General features: G+C 49.6%; 1 protein-coding gene across 7 annotated transcripts; it reads left to right on the top strand.

Moving 5' to 3' along the window:
* Nucleotides 1-262: 262 nt before the first annotated feature.
* Nucleotides 263-15,767, top strand: add2 (adducin 2 (beta)). 7 transcript variants are annotated; one of them, XM_086207455.1, is made up of 16 exons: nucleotides 263-638; nucleotides 786-831; nucleotides 4,358-4,552; nucleotides 4,851-4,992; nucleotides 6,444-6,595; nucleotides 6,703-6,783; nucleotides 7,852-8,001; nucleotides 8,852-8,995; nucleotides 9,232-9,330; nucleotides 10,533-10,709; nucleotides 10,982-11,227; nucleotides 11,779-11,895; nucleotides 11,981-12,067; nucleotides 12,152-12,278; nucleotides 12,660-12,743; nucleotides 14,246-15,767. In XM_086207455.1, the coding sequence occupies exons 3-16, from the start codon at nucleotides 4,406-4,408 to the stop codon at nucleotides 14,515-14,517; spliced, it is 2,025 nt and encodes a 674-aa protein (XP_086063581.1). In that variant the 5' UTR covers nucleotides 263-638; nucleotides 786-831; nucleotides 4,358-4,405; the 3' UTR covers nucleotides 14,518-15,767. The 7 variants fall into 7 exon arrangements, with proteins under 7 accessions (XP_086063581.1, XP_086063580.1, XP_086063583.1 ...); XM_086207457.1 differs by lacking the exons at nucleotides 263-638; nucleotides 786-831 and adding exons at nucleotides 3,170-3,407; nucleotides 14,046-14,079 and having other exon boundaries at nucleotides 14,246-14,392; XM_086207458.1 differs by lacking the exons at nucleotides 263-638; nucleotides 786-831 and adding exons at nucleotides 3,170-3,407; nucleotides 14,046-14,079 and having other exon boundaries at nucleotides 14,224-14,351.
* Nucleotides 15,768-16,224: the final 457 nt, after the last annotated feature.

Here is a 16,224-nt window from a genome sequence, read left to right on the forward strand (position 1 = left end):
ATATATATATATATATATATATATATATATAGTCTCCTTCAGTTATTTATTGGACTAAAAACAGGAGCTTGAGGGTGACATCCTGTGCCGCTCCTGAGTAAACCTGCGAGTGACAATACAGCGTCTTGAGTCTTGCCTCTGTGTCGCTGATTTGCACTGGTTTTTTTCTATGTCCTCCAAGTAGCTGCTTTCGTGTGTGTGCGTGTGCGCGCGCGCGATCCCTCCACTGTATTCTTCTTCCTTCGACCACCAGGTGGAGCCTGTTGGCGCGTGCGTCTGTCCTACCTGGGCCTTCATAACCAAACGTTTCGGGAGGCGCCACCAGAACCCCACCAAGCCTGCGGAGCTTTAACCCAGCTAATAACCGAGTGCATGACTAGCTTGGTCTCCCCCGGCCGTGTGAGGGTGGACCCTTGGGAGTCCCACCGGACAGGCGTGGCAGGGGGCTGGTCGATGAGAACCATCAGGGTCCACTGACTCGGTTTCAGCTGAGGCCCTGAGCTCCTCCGACAAAGGAGCCGTGGTGTCACCACCCAGCACCTCGGCCTGAGCGACCACATCTGGCTGCTGAGAGGACGGCCCGGACGGGTGGGAGTGCCGCAGCCGCTCGGAGGCAGTGGTCCTGAGGATGCTGTGAGGTGAGTCCGACGCTGCTGCTGCTGCTGCTGATGTTTGTGCCGTTGTGCGGCTGCTGGGCGTTGTTCAGCCGCCCTGATGCGTGCATGAGCGCTGTGTGCGCACGTAGACCCGCGCAGCCTTCTCCATCTTCCCTCTCCCCCCCGCAGAAACCGTAACATGGCTGCGCGCCCGACACCCGCTGCACGGTAGCTGGTGAGTGTAGAACCGAGGACGTCGGTGTGGCTGTTCGCGGTGCTCCAGCAGCTCCGTGATGGCAGTACCCCCCCCCCCCCCCGCCCAGCAGCAGCTTCAGCCATGCAGCGTGCCCCCCCCCCCCCCCCCCTCCAGTTCTTACAGTGTTTCCTGAGTGTTACAACATGCTGGCCCGGAGGAAACCACAAAGGAGCTTCTTTTTCGCGAGCGTTCATCCGTGCAGCGCAGCGCAGCGCCGCTGGCCTCCGCACTGTGCGGGCAGCCATTATTGGCGCATCCGCAGCCCTGCTGGTGCTGATGCTGCGGCGCGTGCGAGAGTTGCTAGGCAGCCACGCGGCGGAGGATGCTGCTTGAAACCAAGTCCTACAGATCCCGGGGCTGAAGTATCACAGTGGAGGCTTAATATTGTGTGCTGCATTCACGTGACAATCGGATCAATATGTGTATGTGTGTGTGTGTGTGGGGGGGGGGGGGGGGGAATGCTTCTGTACCAACATGGCAGACATGATTCGACTTGATGGCCCCCTCACGTACCCTGACTGAGTCTCGTTTAATATCGAGGCTTCTTCTGTCCTAAACGCACAGTTTAATTTGAAATATTGTAAATACACATTTGATCCAGGCTTTTGATTCTCGGGTCCGTGAGGCGTCTTTACGCCGGTGAGGAGAAATGTGGACGCCTCACTCCAAATGTGAGAGACCAAACCCAGAACGAGAGGAGACGCATCCCAGGTTCCTGAGCAGCCGTCCCAGCTGAAAGCCTCCCAGTGAAACAGACGCTCAGGTGGAGCGGAGTTCCTCCGTCATGACCTCATCGTGTGTGTGTTCATTCCTATGTGTTCACCTTTTGCTGTTGGATTTATCGTCTGATGTTCGTCAAGCAGTTGTGGCTGCATTTTTGCATGAATTGTGAGTAAGAACACGTTATTGACTCACATGTTTTTGAAAGTCTTGACTATAAGGACTCAAGCGTTTGAATATCTGCTCTTTCATTTGTTCCGTTTTTGACAAAAAAAATTAAATATTTTCATAATGTTTTTTTAATTTTTACTTTGGCTGTTCAGTGCTTTCAGCTAAAGTGGAAGCCAAATTTTCCATTAGAGGCTGTGGAGGTATCCCAGCCCTCACAACCGCTCTTTCTCTCAATCAATACGTGACATTCTCATCTTGTGTACGCTGCATTTCTGCAAGACGCTGCAACTCCGTCCATCAAGGTGGTGCATGTGAGCTCCACAAACCTGCAGGCGCTGTCAGCGACGGGCCGCTGTGGTCAAGATTATTCAGTTTGATCTTATTTGAAAAACCAAGATGTGAAGAACAGCTATTGCTACATACTGTTAGCTGCACGAAGGATGCTAACTCCTGGTAGCAGATGACGTCAGGTTGACGCACCCTTTGAGGTTATGAGCGAGAAGCAGAGCGGCAGCAGAGAGGCTTCGTGTCCGAGCTGCTGCCAGACAGGAGAGCAGCGAAACCAGTCGCCACCAAAGTGTGAGTAAGGATGAGGAAACAGCTGTGGTGGGCCAGCAGCCAGACCTCCACGCCCCCCCTGTCATTAGGAGTGTCCCTGGAGACACGGGCTCTGTGTCTGCTACCTGTCAGCAGCTGGGCCACTCAACCCCCCCGAGAGGGGGGCCAGCTCACTGTGAACCAGCCGGTGTGGTGAGGGGAAGATTAGCAGACTGACTTCAAGATGTGAGGTTTTTTTTGATACATTTTTGAAAAAAAATTCCTTTATTTCACCAGCAATGTTCCCACTGCCAGTCAGTCTCCTCTGCATGGGATTCCTGGCCAGGACAGCAGCCTGGAACATTTCACACAAGTAGAACAAACTGAAAACACCCGGCAGTGAAATGTGTTCCTGATAAAACAATCAGCAACATTCGTCCGATAATGTCTGAGGAAACTGAATTGTGTGTTTTGGATCAAAAACAAATCTCAGGGAATATTCCTGACATGCGAATGTCACACTGGACTGAACGGTTCTTCCCAACTATAATCGGAGCAGTTTAGCCGCCTTAACTCCTGAGCCGACGACTCAGGCGGGCTTCAGAGAACTGCTGATGTTTCTACTTCAGCGCAGGAAGCCTGACGCTGTCGGGCTAAAGTGCAGGTTTTATCCAGAAGCTCCATTAAAGCTTTAGTCATCTGTTGGTTCCGTGTCTGTCATGTGACGAGATTTAGGAGTGCCATCTTCAGTCACATGTCCTGCTCTCATCTGCAGCTGTGTGACACTCATGCGAGCCATCATGGATCCAAGTGAGTGAGTCAGTGCGATGAGGCACAGGGGGGAGGGAGGGTGTGGTGAGTGTGTGGTACCTTATCTGCTCCCTGCAGCCCCGTGTGTGTGTGAGTTGAGTAGGTTTCAGTTGGGGAGTGGCCAGCCCTTTGCTGATGATCCTGACGGTAATTGTCGACTTGTTCTCCAATTACCGAGCCGTATCGTGAGCCTACTTCCTGTGAGTGGCTCGGCGCTGCTGTCTGCATGTAAGCTCTTACTGCTAATGCTTCAGTCTCGACAGCTCTTCCCTTCCAACAGCCGGTGCCCCGAGGAATACAGCATCCTTAATGTCTGGGTAGGTCTGTCAATTCAATGCTGCTGCCTGGACATTAAAAACCATCAAGGCAGGTTTTGTGCTGTGTGTTGTTCCACATGCAACTAGAAAACAAATTATTTATCCTGTACTTTAATGAATTGTGTCTTTAATATCTTGCTAACTTGATTTCCTTCAGGCTGATGTGCACCACCAGATAAATTGTAGGCTCGTGATGTTTGAAAGTAATGTGCACGCCAGCTCACCCCTCCTAGGACGAGCATGGTGACGGTTCTTCCAAATAGGACCACGTCTCCAGACAGGCCTTCCCTGTACGAGCTCTTATATTGTAGAATGTCTTCAGTCGTGTTGTTTTTTCGGTCGGTAGTTTTTAAAATCTTAAATGCATGAGCTGTGTGTTCGCTTCGCTCACGATGAAGACGAGCAGGGAGCGATGAAGCCAAGTGTGTTAGTCAAGAGGAAGCCGTGTGCACGTGAGAACACTCAAGCTAAAGTTCAGCTCACGTTTTGTTGCAGAAGGAGAAAGTCAGGCCGCCATGACTCACGCCGCCGTGACTCCGATAAGTGGGCGTGTTTGAGTTCAAGGCATCGCCACTATCCTGAAAAATAATTGTTGAAGTTTCTTGTGAACTGACTTTAACTGCACAAATCACAGATTGCTGGGAGGTTCTTCAGTCCAGAATCTGGTGACACATCAGGTCAAGGGGGGGGGGTTCTCAACAGCTAGTGAAAAACTTGCAGGCCACACCCAGCTCACACCGTTGCCCCTGACAACAGGCAGCTAGGATGCTCTGTGCGGATCTGAAGTCTGAAAACAGGCCATGTCAGATGTTTTTGTTTGAGTATATTTTTACTTTGAACGTCACCGCCAGCCTGGGGGGTAAAACTGTCCTCCCTCTCCTTTAAGCATCAGGATGTTTCCTGTTGGAGGAGAAGATTGTTTACGGTGTGTGTCACTCCTTTTCTCCCAGTTCTCCTCCCCCGACCCTGGTTGTAAGACACCCATCGACTGAGTGAAGATGAGTAAGTCCCCGACTCCCAAGGGCACCCCAGTGCAGCGCAGCCCCAGCGATGGGGTCCCTGAGGGCCTCCAGTCTCCTCAGCACTCAACACCCGGCTCCGGGCCCCAGCATAAGAAACGCATCTCCAGCCTGCTCCAGAGTCCGGTGAGATGGGTGTGTGTGTGCGTGCGTGCGTGTGCGTGCATGTGGGTGGACAACATTGCGGCCGCCTGCTACTGATGAATGTGTGGCGTGTCGATGGTCGTTCTGAGGAGAGCCAGCTCAACGTGCTGACTCGTTGAATGTTTACTCACTCTCGTCTCTGTCGTGTCGGAGTGTTTGTGCACCAGCACGCGTGTTTAAAGCCTCTGACATATTTTAAGTTTCAGATTATTAAACAAATTGACAAAAACCTGGCGTGATTTGTAATGTGTTGTCTGTTACGGTTTGTTTGTGCGTGCAGTCATTCAGGGAGGAGCTTGACGTGCTGATCCAGGAACAGATGAAGAAGGGGGGCAGCTCATCGAACCTGTGGGCTCTGAGACAGTTGGCTGACTTCATGGCCTCACACGGATCCCCGGCCGCCCTGCCGGTGTCCCCCTCCAGTACGTACACAAACCCTCCACCACTCCTACATCCCGGACCCATCGAGCCTGAGGTCAGCGTTCTGTTGCTCATCCTAGAGAACGTGTTTGTCAAGGATGTTCATCAGGAACTCTCCTGCATGGTTGGACACATTTTCACTTCACTTCAGGAGTGACCACATGCTGGGTCAGCGATGGCCTGATGAACACCGGTAGGCAGCAGGGTTTTTTTCATGGGCCACGCCCAGACCTTCAAACCAGGAGGGCCAGTGTGCTGGTTTTCTTCTGGCTCCTCACCAGAGACTGGTGGTCAGGTTAAACCAACACGGGCTGGTGGCCCCACCCACCGCAGTCAGGTAGAAGGGATCTTTACCCTGCTGCCCACATGAAGCTCGCCAGCGTCTATCCTACTGATGGAGGAGTGAGTGGCCCAGGGTGTACTTGATCTCAGAGTGTCATTGTAACAGGATTCCTGATGTCACTTGATGAGAAGAACAGGAGGTGTCAGCTGAGCCTGGGTCAGAATCTTCCCCAAGTTTAAAGACTCGAAACAAATACATGAATATTCTCTTCCTGACATCTTAAAGTTTGTCTGATACGTTTCTTCTGGGGGGGGAAAAATAAAACCCTGTTAAAACCCTTGGATAAAAGAAATACTGCTCGTTTCTGAAGTTGGGCTGCACACATTTCCCGGTCGTGTTTTTACACCGAAGGTTCTGAGTTTCCACGTCACATTTGTTTGATGCATGTTGGACTGGGATTTCCTCAACTTTCCCAGCCGGCATCAGAAGGAGAACATGTTTCTGACAGGAGTGAAACACTGGGTGATCTAGTTACCAGCTGATCATACAGAATACTAATCAATAAGTCCAATAATCAGCTCAGATCCTGCTTCCATCCCTGCTGGCTTATTTTGCTTGTGACCCTGGTGTCGGGCTGGACATATGGAGTCCAGTAACATGGCTCCTGGAGCAAGTAGAAACACACTGAATCCTCCTGCGGGTGATCCATCCCACCTGAATGACACCGCCGTTTCTCCATGGACTTGTACTTTGTGTCCAACACAAAACTGCAAAATTGTACCAGCGGGGCAGCAGCGGTTCAATGCAGCTGGACTAACCATTGATCCGCCCGGAGGCGGCGCAGTAGGACACTTCCAGAACCGTCATCACTAGTAAACCAGACGCTGTGAAAACAGCACATTGCAGTAACAAGTACAACCACTACAGAGTTTGCAGTAGCACTGCAGAGTATAAATGAAGAACATAAAATAGTGTTCGGCCATTTGTGCGGCTGTGAAAACTTCCGCTCAGTTTGGGATTTGGAAGACGTGCACACCTGAGGACCCGCAGGTCCATGCAGTAATTACAGTCCTAACAGAGGCGGTCCTGTCCTGCTCCGGCGTGCTCTTACAAATACTTCCTAAACTGTGTGATTTGATTGATGGGGCTTCCTGTTTCCTCCGCCCTCAGACATGATGATGGTGACTCCCATCAATGACCTCCAGGGCTGGGAGCCTGGCAGCATGGTGAAGGGTGAGCGGCTGATGCGCTGCAAGCTGGCCAGCGTCCACCGCCTGTTTGACCTCTACGGCTGGGCCCAGATCAGCAGCACCTGCCTCACGGTTCGTTTGTCCTTTCTTCCATTTAGGCGACAGCTTATTAATACACAATGTCTTATAAACCAGTGTTTTTCCATCATTTTTCTATCTTCACTCTGCCTTGTTTACAGCTGCGGGTTAGTAAAGAGCAGGAACACTTCCTGGTGCTACCAGGCGGTCTGGCCTACAGCGAGGTGACCGGATCCAGCCTGGTGAGTCATCGTGGTCAAACTAGAGGACAGACACATTGGTTTGTTCCAAACGGCCGTTTCCATCCTCAGGTGCACGTTGCTTAGTGCTTCTCAGCAAACGTGACACCTGAGAGAAAGAGAGACACCCACAAGCTCCCATTTAAAGAATTTATTTAGAGACAGTGGCAGCTGGAGGCTCTTCCCCCGAATGCGTCTCCAATGTTTGGAGAGTCACCAGCTGAGAGTCCACCAACAAGTGAATAGAGAGCACTCGTCCCTTTCCGTCCGTGCATACAGTTATTAATATTAATATTCATGGATATACACACTCATCTACTGGATGTTTGTTCAATGTATTTTCAGGATTAAATGTTATGATGTACAAGCTTCGTACGTGTGAGTCGTTTCAGGCTGAATACGGACCAGTGCACTGACCTGTAGAAGCACGTGAAAGCCAGCGTTCAAAGGGGCTCCTGAATACTCAACAGTCAGCAGCGTTTGTACGGAGGAACGGTTCTCCTCTCCGTAGTGAAGAGTCCTTCAGAGGCCTTTGTAGCTTCCAGGGCTACGTTACCAGTCCGTCTGCCGACAGGCTTGTTACCATTTGCGTTGGAGGAATGTAAAGCTACTGGTCCGGACAGGGCCTCAGTCCTGGTGGTGCTGTTGTGTTCAGCTACTCGGGTTTTATTTCCATCCACATGGTCGGACATTATACCTACAAAGTGTGGTCACCACGAGCATGCTAGTGTGCTCACAATTAGCAATTAGCTCTTCGCACCACGAGGACTAAACAAAGTGGCTAACTGCTGTTCTTGTGAATTTGGCCATTGATTTTTTGGATATTATTCAATTAAATTGCCATGTTATTGTGCATTCTTGCCGTGTGTGTATTTGTGCATGACTTAGTTTCATCAACAGCTTAGAGTCATGAGGGAGAGAGTGACTCTGTTGGTTTCCATGTCGTGACACTCATGTTCTGATTTGCTTCATTAGAACGCCGCTGTGCTGAAATCGTGTCATAGATGTCTCGTTGTGTCTCAAAGAGGGTCCAGACGCAGTGACGGCCTGACAGTGTCATGTGGTTTTTAGGTGAAGGTGAATATCCTGGGTGAGGTGGTGGAGAAGGGCAGCACCAACCTTGGTGTGGACACAGAGAGGTTCAGCCTTCACTCAGCGATCTACTCTGCCCGTCCAGACGTCCGCTGTTTGCTTCACCTCCACACGCCGGCCACGGCTGCGGTGAGTCAGCCTGCAGCGATGCCAGGCGGGGGCTGCTGTAGCTCAGAGCTCACTGTTGCATATCTGCTGCTCACATTCATACGGTGAGAGAGAACGCGTGATTAAAATAAACTAAATTAATGAAAAGACAGTGTGTGCAGTAAACTTAGATCCATGATTACCTTACTAGGGTAAGCAGAGTCACCTGTGGGGGTGACCTGCGGGTGGGTCCTCTCAGGTTGCATCCTCCATACGTCCAGTTTCTCCTGGATCAGGAAAAATAAGAACCTTTAGCAGCAAATGTGTGGTCTACCTGCTCAAAAACTGATAAATTGTTGAAACTGTCTCCTCCCACAACCACTGACACCAGCTGAAGTCCTGACTGTTGAACCCATGTGCACCAGTGCCTCCACTACCATGAGGGACAAACCTAGCATGAATGCTAGCAGTGCTAGCCAAGCCGCTGATGCTGCTAGTGCAGCTCACGTCAACGCGGCCAGTGCCGATGAATCCACATCAGTTAGAAGCCTTTTGTAGCGTCCCTGAACTGATCACCAGTTGTTTTTGATGAAATGTAAAATCAATCAAGAGGAAAAACTGTTAGTCGCACGTCGTCATGCCCTCATAGAACAGGCCCTCTGTACCTCAGGTTGTTTTTTTCAAACGCACCATCTAATGAGAGTTGACCATCCGTGGAGGTCGAGGGCCTCACAGACTGAGACTATCCTCCCAACTACACCTTTCGTATCAGGCTTATGTGTCGTAGCTGTTGGGAAAGCAGCTGCTAGCACAACATTACCCAGTAAGTTTACGGCGGATCTATGAGGCTGGCTGGCGACCTTCTTCACCACGACTGACTGACTGTCTCCAGGTTTCTTCTATGAAATGCGGCCTCCTGCCTTTGTCCCATGAGGCATTGCTGGTGGGCGATTTGGCTTATTATGACTACAATGGAGTCATGGAGGAGGAGGAGGACAGAGTGGAGCTGCAGAAGAGCCTGGGTCCCACCTGTAAGGTGAGCAGACCAGAGATAAGACGGTTGAAATGTGCGTGTCATCATTTAACTGCTTCAGTTCCTCCCTCATGTGCTGATGGAGAAAAGACTCAAGGTGATGTAGCTCTGCCCTGGATGACTTATTAAAAGTGCTGCTTTGAAGCTAGACTTTCGGTGGCTCTGCCCTCTGGTTCCACATGGATGTACGTCTGTAACCTGCAGCTGTGGCGTTAATGCGGGTCTTGGTGATGTTGTAGGTGCTGGTGCTGAGAAATCATGGCATTGTGGCTCTGGGGGAATCTGTGGAGGAGGCCTTCTACACCATCTACCACATCCAGGCTGCCTGCCAGATCCAGGTACACACACACACACACACACACACTGACTCTGACTCACCAGAGAGAAGAGGTGGGAATCAGAGTAGTGCACGATACTTGACCTACAATGATGAAGTAGAATCACTTCCATCTATTCTGCAATAATCGATATATTGCAGGACAGTTTGTGAGACATTATAATTTCGCTTTAATTTTACTTCACACAAAAGCTCAGCCAGTCATCGTCCACATCTTTAAAACATAACAAAGCACTGCACTCGTTTTGATTTTGGGTCCTTTGTGTGTTGACAGTCGAGGTGTGGGATTAGCACCAAAACTAGGAACCTGTTACAGCCAGAATTAAGAGGCTCCAACGAGAGCAGCAGGTTCTTATGCACCTGTAAGTGACCCATCAGCCAGGTTTGACTTTTGTTGAATGGCTGTTTGTGCTTCCTACACGCCAAGTAACAGAGTTTAATTGAACACTTTCTCATGTTGGTCCTGAACCGAGGCGAGCGCGTGTCAGCCGTACTCGTGCTAGTTGAGTGTGTCGGCGTCTTTGCTCCTGAAGAAACGCTCCTCAAGGTCACCTGCTGCCATCTATAGCTCTGTTGTTGTGTGTGTTATGGACTACTACATCCATCCCAGCCTACATGGTCCTTGAGTCCAGACTCAGCACAACCTCACCCCACCAGTGACACCACACTGACCCAGTTGTTCTGGTTGAATCCTGTAATTGGGAGAGAAAAACATACCCAGGAAAAAGTTGGAGTTGTGTAGGAGGTTAAACTTCTCACATGTACAACACACAAAAGATCCAAATGGCAGCCGAAGGATCCGTTTGTAACTGCAGCTGTTTGGTCGAATATCAATATTCTGCAGGAGTGTGTTAGTAGTGTATCAGACTGTATTGCAGTAGCAATATTTTATCCCACCCCAGCTGACACTAATGGATGTCTGTGTGTGTGTGTGTGTGTGTGTGTGTGTGTGTGTGTGTGTGTGTGTGTGTGTGGTGTGTGTGTGAGAGAGAGAGAGAGAGAGAGAGTGCACCAGTTTTGCACCTGGACCGTTGCCCTTGTCTTTATGCACGTTCCTGCACTGCAGTCTAAGTCCCTCAGAGCCAAAACGACACTGCAGCAACCCTGTAGGGGGCCACACCTCCAACATTGAAGGTCACTGTGTTTGATTTCTCTCACAGCAGATCAGAGACGGTGCTCCTTTAACAGTCAGGTTATTTCCAGGTGTCGGCGCTGTGCTGTGCCGGCGGTGAACAGAACCTGATTCTGCTGGATCGGAGCACCCATAGACCCAACCCCACGGGCACCGTGGGCTGGGCTGGCTCCACCTTTGGGCCCCTGCATAAGAGCCGTGTCGGGGAGCACGAGTTTGAAGCCCTCATGAGAACTCTGGATAATTTGGTAGGAAACATTTACATCAAAGTAAAATGATAACAGTGGTGAGGAGAGGTTTCGTCCAGAGGGTTTTCAGGATTTTTACTGGCAGAGCCCACCTCAGTGCTCACCACCCCTCAGCAAGTGAATATCCTTTAAAACTGATGTATCGCAAAACCGTAGCGCAGTGTAGTTTGCATTACTGTAAGACACACAACTGCATTTCCTGTAGGTGCTTCACAGTAAAAGCATAAAAGCGAAGCTGTGCCCCATCCTCCATCACCCTCTACTGTTTCCAGGGGTACCGCACCGGATACGCCTACCGCTTCCCTGTGTTGCTGGAGCGGTCGCGGACACGGAGGGATGTTGAGGTGCCTGCCACTGCCACGGCCTTCCACCAGTTTGATGATGATGGAGTCCCATTGTCTCTGAGGCAGCACCCTTTCACCCAGCGCCAGCAGGAGAGAACTCGATGGCTCAACACACCCAACACTTACCAGAAAGTCAGCCAGGAGCAGGCCAGCCCCGGACACCAGCGCACCACCGTGAGCCTCGGGGGCGGGAGGTGGGAGGGAGCGGGGGAGTCTACTCCACTGACCAGACATGTTTAAATTAATTATCCAGACTGTATCAGCCCCACTTAAGTCTGACCGTGTCTCACGAGTGCCCAGCTAAAAGGAGGAAGGTGTGGTTGATTGCCTGGGATCTTCATTCATGGTGTTTTGGTGCTTTGATTTGCAGAGGGTCTGAAAGATGGTGCCGAGCTGCAGCGATGAGACATTTGGAGACAAAAACAATATGAGGCTGGTTGTCTTACATCAGTGGGCGGAGCTCAGCTCTGCCTTTCTGTTTGCCTCCCTCTAAGCCCCTCCCACCTGCTCTCCATCCTCTTCTCTGCATTGCAGGGGAAGCCCCACTGCTCTGCCAGGACCACTGCAGTGCAGAGTCTGCCCTCTAGTGGCTAAACACTCCCCCCATCGTCTGAGTAAATAACCCAGATCATCCTCTGTATTTAGACAGTCTGGGAGAAGATGCTGCTCTTGTTGGTCTTTGAAATGAACTGATTTGATCCACTGTTTTGTTTTCTCTCCCTCAGTGGTTGAAGACAGAGGAGGTGACACAAGCTGGCAGCACGTCCATCAAAATAGAGAATCCAAACCAGTTTGTGCCTCTTTTCACCAACCCTCGAGAGGTGATCGAGACACGCAATAAGGTGCTCCCTCTTCCCCTCCTGTCAGCCTGCTTCTTCACATGCTCTCATCGTAATGCAAAAGGTTAATCACCTTTTTTTCCCTCAGATCCGACAGCAGAATCGGCAGGACATGAAGACAGCAGGACCGCAGTCTCAAGTCCTCGCTAGTGTGATCACGGGTGACAGTCCCCCGGTAAAATCAGGTGCTTTTTTTCTGTTTACCTGCATCAGTGTGCTGTCCTCTCCTGATTCAAGAGCTGTTTCTCCTGTCCATCAGTCTCCAGTCAGCCCACCCAAAGTCCCACCTGAGCCGGAACCTCCCAACCCCTTTAACCAGCTGACCGACCAGGAGCTGGAGGAGTACCGCAAGGAAGTTCAGAAGAAACAGGACGGCGGGACCAACGGTAGGGTTCAATCAGCTGGTCTCCCTGCCACTATTCACCTCTGTCTAGTGTCACGTGTATCATCTATGTGTCAATCGAATTTCTCGGTGCAGCGGCCACAAGATGTCTGCACGCGTTATTGTGAAGGTTTCTCACCAGATTTGCTGCACAGATTTGTGCCTCCTGGCTGATGCTCATTTCTCCAGGTTGTCCTGTGTTGTTGCATGACTCCTGATGTAAGCGAGCGCCATCCTCCACACACAGCCGTCCAGGCGGTGCTTCGAACTGACCGATGTGTTCAAACCTGTCTAACACTCACTGTCCGCTGCACCCTTAAAGCTTCACCAGTCTAACTCTGCACTTCTGAGCACTCACTGTCCACTACTGTGTTTGTGTGAGTAGGGGAGGAGGTGGCATACGAGCAGGAGTCTTCCCCTGCTGCCTCCCCCACAAAGGGCCCTCCGCCCAGCCAACCCCCCCTCTCAGGTGAGGCTAGCAGCTAGCTGATCGTCTGCCCTGCTTGCCCTTCAGTCTCCTCCGAGTCTTACACCAACCTGTGCGTCACTCGGTGCTGCTTCCACCCCCTCATGCTTAAACGCTCACTGACAGCCTGGATACTCCTCATCCTCCTCATCCCAACCCTCCTGCTCAACCTTCTTCAACTCCTGGGACGCTGTGACGTGTCATGGTGGGAAAAGCAGAGGTGTCTAACCCTGTTTAGCTGCTTCGCGTCATCATTCCTCGCTCTGACGCTAGTAACGGCTGTGCTTTTCCTACCGTGAGCAGTCACAATGTTTGCTCAACTTCTAGATTTTAATTAGAATTCATTTAATTTTAATGAACATTTTCACAACAGAAATTTGTTGACCCAAACGATGTCATTGAAAACGAGGCAAGTTGTGTTGTCAACAAACCTCGTTAAAAAGAAAGAATAAAGAATTGAAGGCTTTCTGCATGAGCAGACAGCCGCATGTTCAAGGAGTGGGGCCGTGTATCGGTACTGCAACGTATCGCGATACTTCCACTTGACATGTCAGATTGTTACACTTGGGACAAATACATCGAATAGTTATTTGCAGATCCCCTGTTGCCATGGGGACAAGTTATTGATCCACATAGTTTCAAGCAATTTTGAGCTAAAACCGAATGTTATTCCTGATTTTGGCCTTTGGGGGTATTTTTCTTCAGCTGCACGGAGATCAGGATGTATCATAGCTGAATGGTCTTGCAATGTATTGAGTATGGGGATACTATCATTATGAGGGTAGTGGACTGACTTGCCCGTGATTCCTACCTTGAACATGTTCCAGCAGAATTTCCCACAGAAAAGATCAAAATCCAACCATGAAAAGTCGGAGAAAATGTTGTCACACTTGCCTCCAGTCGTACCCGAGCAGATGCCAACAGCTCTGAAACATTCTGTGTGAAAACCACAGACTGAGATGTCTCCCGGTGCTCCCACAGATTTAGTTCTCTGTTCCATCCACCATCAGGAGTAACACGGGTTGTCGGGTGTTTTTTTGTTGTCGTTGCTTTGTGTCATTTTTTGCTGTCTAGAAGACATTTGGGCTTGTTACAGCAGGAAATCCCAGGCTGCACACGTAGCTGAGGCTGTAGCCATGATTATTAACGCCACCAGCACTTCAAGTCCAAATGTGTGTATTGTTGTGATGAGTGTTTGATTTACATGTTGTACTTGTTTGTGAGGAAATCCATCTGTCTCTGTATCTCCTCCACCTGTCTGTCTGTCTGTCCTTCTCCATGTCACTCCTCCACACTGACTCACAGGGCACAGCTCTGGTGCTTTGGTCTTGTCTCACTAGTAAGTACAACAGTAAGAGCCCTCACGCCATTCAGTCGGCATGTTCATGCGCTCTGACGTGTTTGGCATGTAGCTTTCGCAGCTCCACCAACGCTCAGGACCGTCTTGCCTGATTTCTAAAATTGTTGCCATGTTTGTGTTCATGCTGCGACCCTCGCTGGAGCAGGAGAGGAGAAGCCCGACCAGACCGACTCTCCTCTCATACAGAACGGGAGCGAGGAAGAAAAGCAGACGACAGAGGAACTGGAGAAAGGAATGAAAGCTCTCTCAACCAACGACACCTCCTCCCCTCCCGCTGCTCCGCCGGCCAAACCACAGGGCGGCACCCCTGATGGTTCGCCCTCCAAGTCCCCGTCCAAGAAGAAAAAGAAGTTCAAGCCACCGTCGTTCCTGAAAAAGAGCAAGAAGCAGAAAGAGAAAGAGAAAGTAGAGACTTGAGCGGGTCTTTGACAGCAGACCTCGGTGAAATACTACTGTGAAACGTGTATGATGGAGGGCCAGATGGGTGGAGTCACCTACATCAAACACAGCCACTTGAGATGTCATCGACATGGGTTTTCAAATACTTTACTGTAACACTGTTACTCGTTATTTTGCTTGATGTGGTGACTCGACTGAAGCGGGTGAAAAACACATTGATTACCTTCACATACTATTTGACCCAGGTCGCGTACACCCAACAATCCAACACACTACTTCCGATCACCCCGTCACACACGCACACGTCTTTTTTCACCCTCTGTGCAATCAAACCATTTACTGACTTCACTGCAGAGGCGCTCCGAGATGCTACTTTTTCATATTCGGATGTCCTTTCACCGCTCAAACTTTGTTCCACAACTTTGCAAGACACAGTGTAACTTAAGTTCCCATGAATTATGCACCCTGACCCCTGTGTAAGCACTTCCCATGTGTATATTGACATTCTAGTACATTGCATTTGTTCATCGTCATAGGCATCTTCTAGTCACGACTCTGTTGTTATCAGGTAGATGTTGCAGGTATACTATGTGAGCACAGTTGCATTTATTAAATGTAGAAGTATACTGATAGCTACTGATTGTGCTCCTCTGAATGCTGGTTTTGTGTGAAACTATCAGCTCATAGACGTTATTGCAGCAGAGACAAACAAGGAAAGCGAGAGCAGAAAAATGAATGGCTTGCAACTGAATACAGGTCGCTACAAACGCCTCTATTACAGAAAAAGGAAAAAAATCTGTTAATGCTGTTTGAAACTCAGTAAAAGAAGATACTGAAGGTACTAAACATTCCACTTTTCTCATTTTCTTTTCATGGTGTGCAAAATACCTCTAACAGGTAACAATTTATTTTCAGTTTTAACCAGTAGCTGACAACAAAATGCTGAAGTGTGATGTTTGCTCATGGTTTTAATTTATTTTCTATTAGAATGTACAAGTGAATGTTGCAAGGTTACCACGTATCTGTCATTAAAGTTCAAGTTTAATTTAAACCAAGTGAAGATCTAGCTGACGCGTGTCTCTGTGTCCGTGCTGGAGTATCATGAGCATCCGTACGGCACTCTGGCCTTGGGATAACCCAACAGTCACGCTGCCATCAACTTGCATCAATCCCAGCAGCATGTCCTTGTTGACAGCGTTCAGACCGGGATCTCGGAGTGTCATGTGAAAGGAGCAGACTTTTGACAGATTTCATATCAGCACACTCGGGTTTATCACTGAAGACATAACCAACCAGATGCCAGAGCAGCCCCAAAGCACGGGACCACTTTTGCCAGGTATAAACAAAACCAAAACAGGCCTAATAACAGAAACCTCAAAAAATTACAAAAACAACAATAACAGCAAAAATGATTCTGTCAGGAACTCCTCATACTGCTAACTTTTATGTGAGGTAAAATGTTCTCTTTAGGATAACCTGGGTATTTATGTTTTTCATAATTTGGTCAGGCAGGAGAGTGACAATGGATGGTTGAAGCATATTTTATTAAATGCAGAGGCTCTTGTTTTTGTCATTGGTGTCACGTTAGTTTATGAAAAGAACTTGAGATCTTTTTTTTCAGGACCTTGTATTTTAACTACATGTCCATGTGGTTGTTGTCGGATCAATGCATCTCAGTGTTGGGCCTCCTCGCGACCAGGTTTAGGGATCTTCGATCTGCTGTTC

This window comes from Aulostomus chinensis, chromosome 6, assembly GCF_037954235.1.
Source record: "Aulostomus chinensis isolate RoL2024-O1b breed Wild chromosome 6, RoL_Achi_v1.0, whole genome shotgun sequence".
NCBI classification, from domain to species: domain Eukaryota; kingdom Metazoa; phylum Chordata; class Actinopteri; order Syngnathiformes; family Aulostomidae; genus Aulostomus; species Aulostomus chinensis.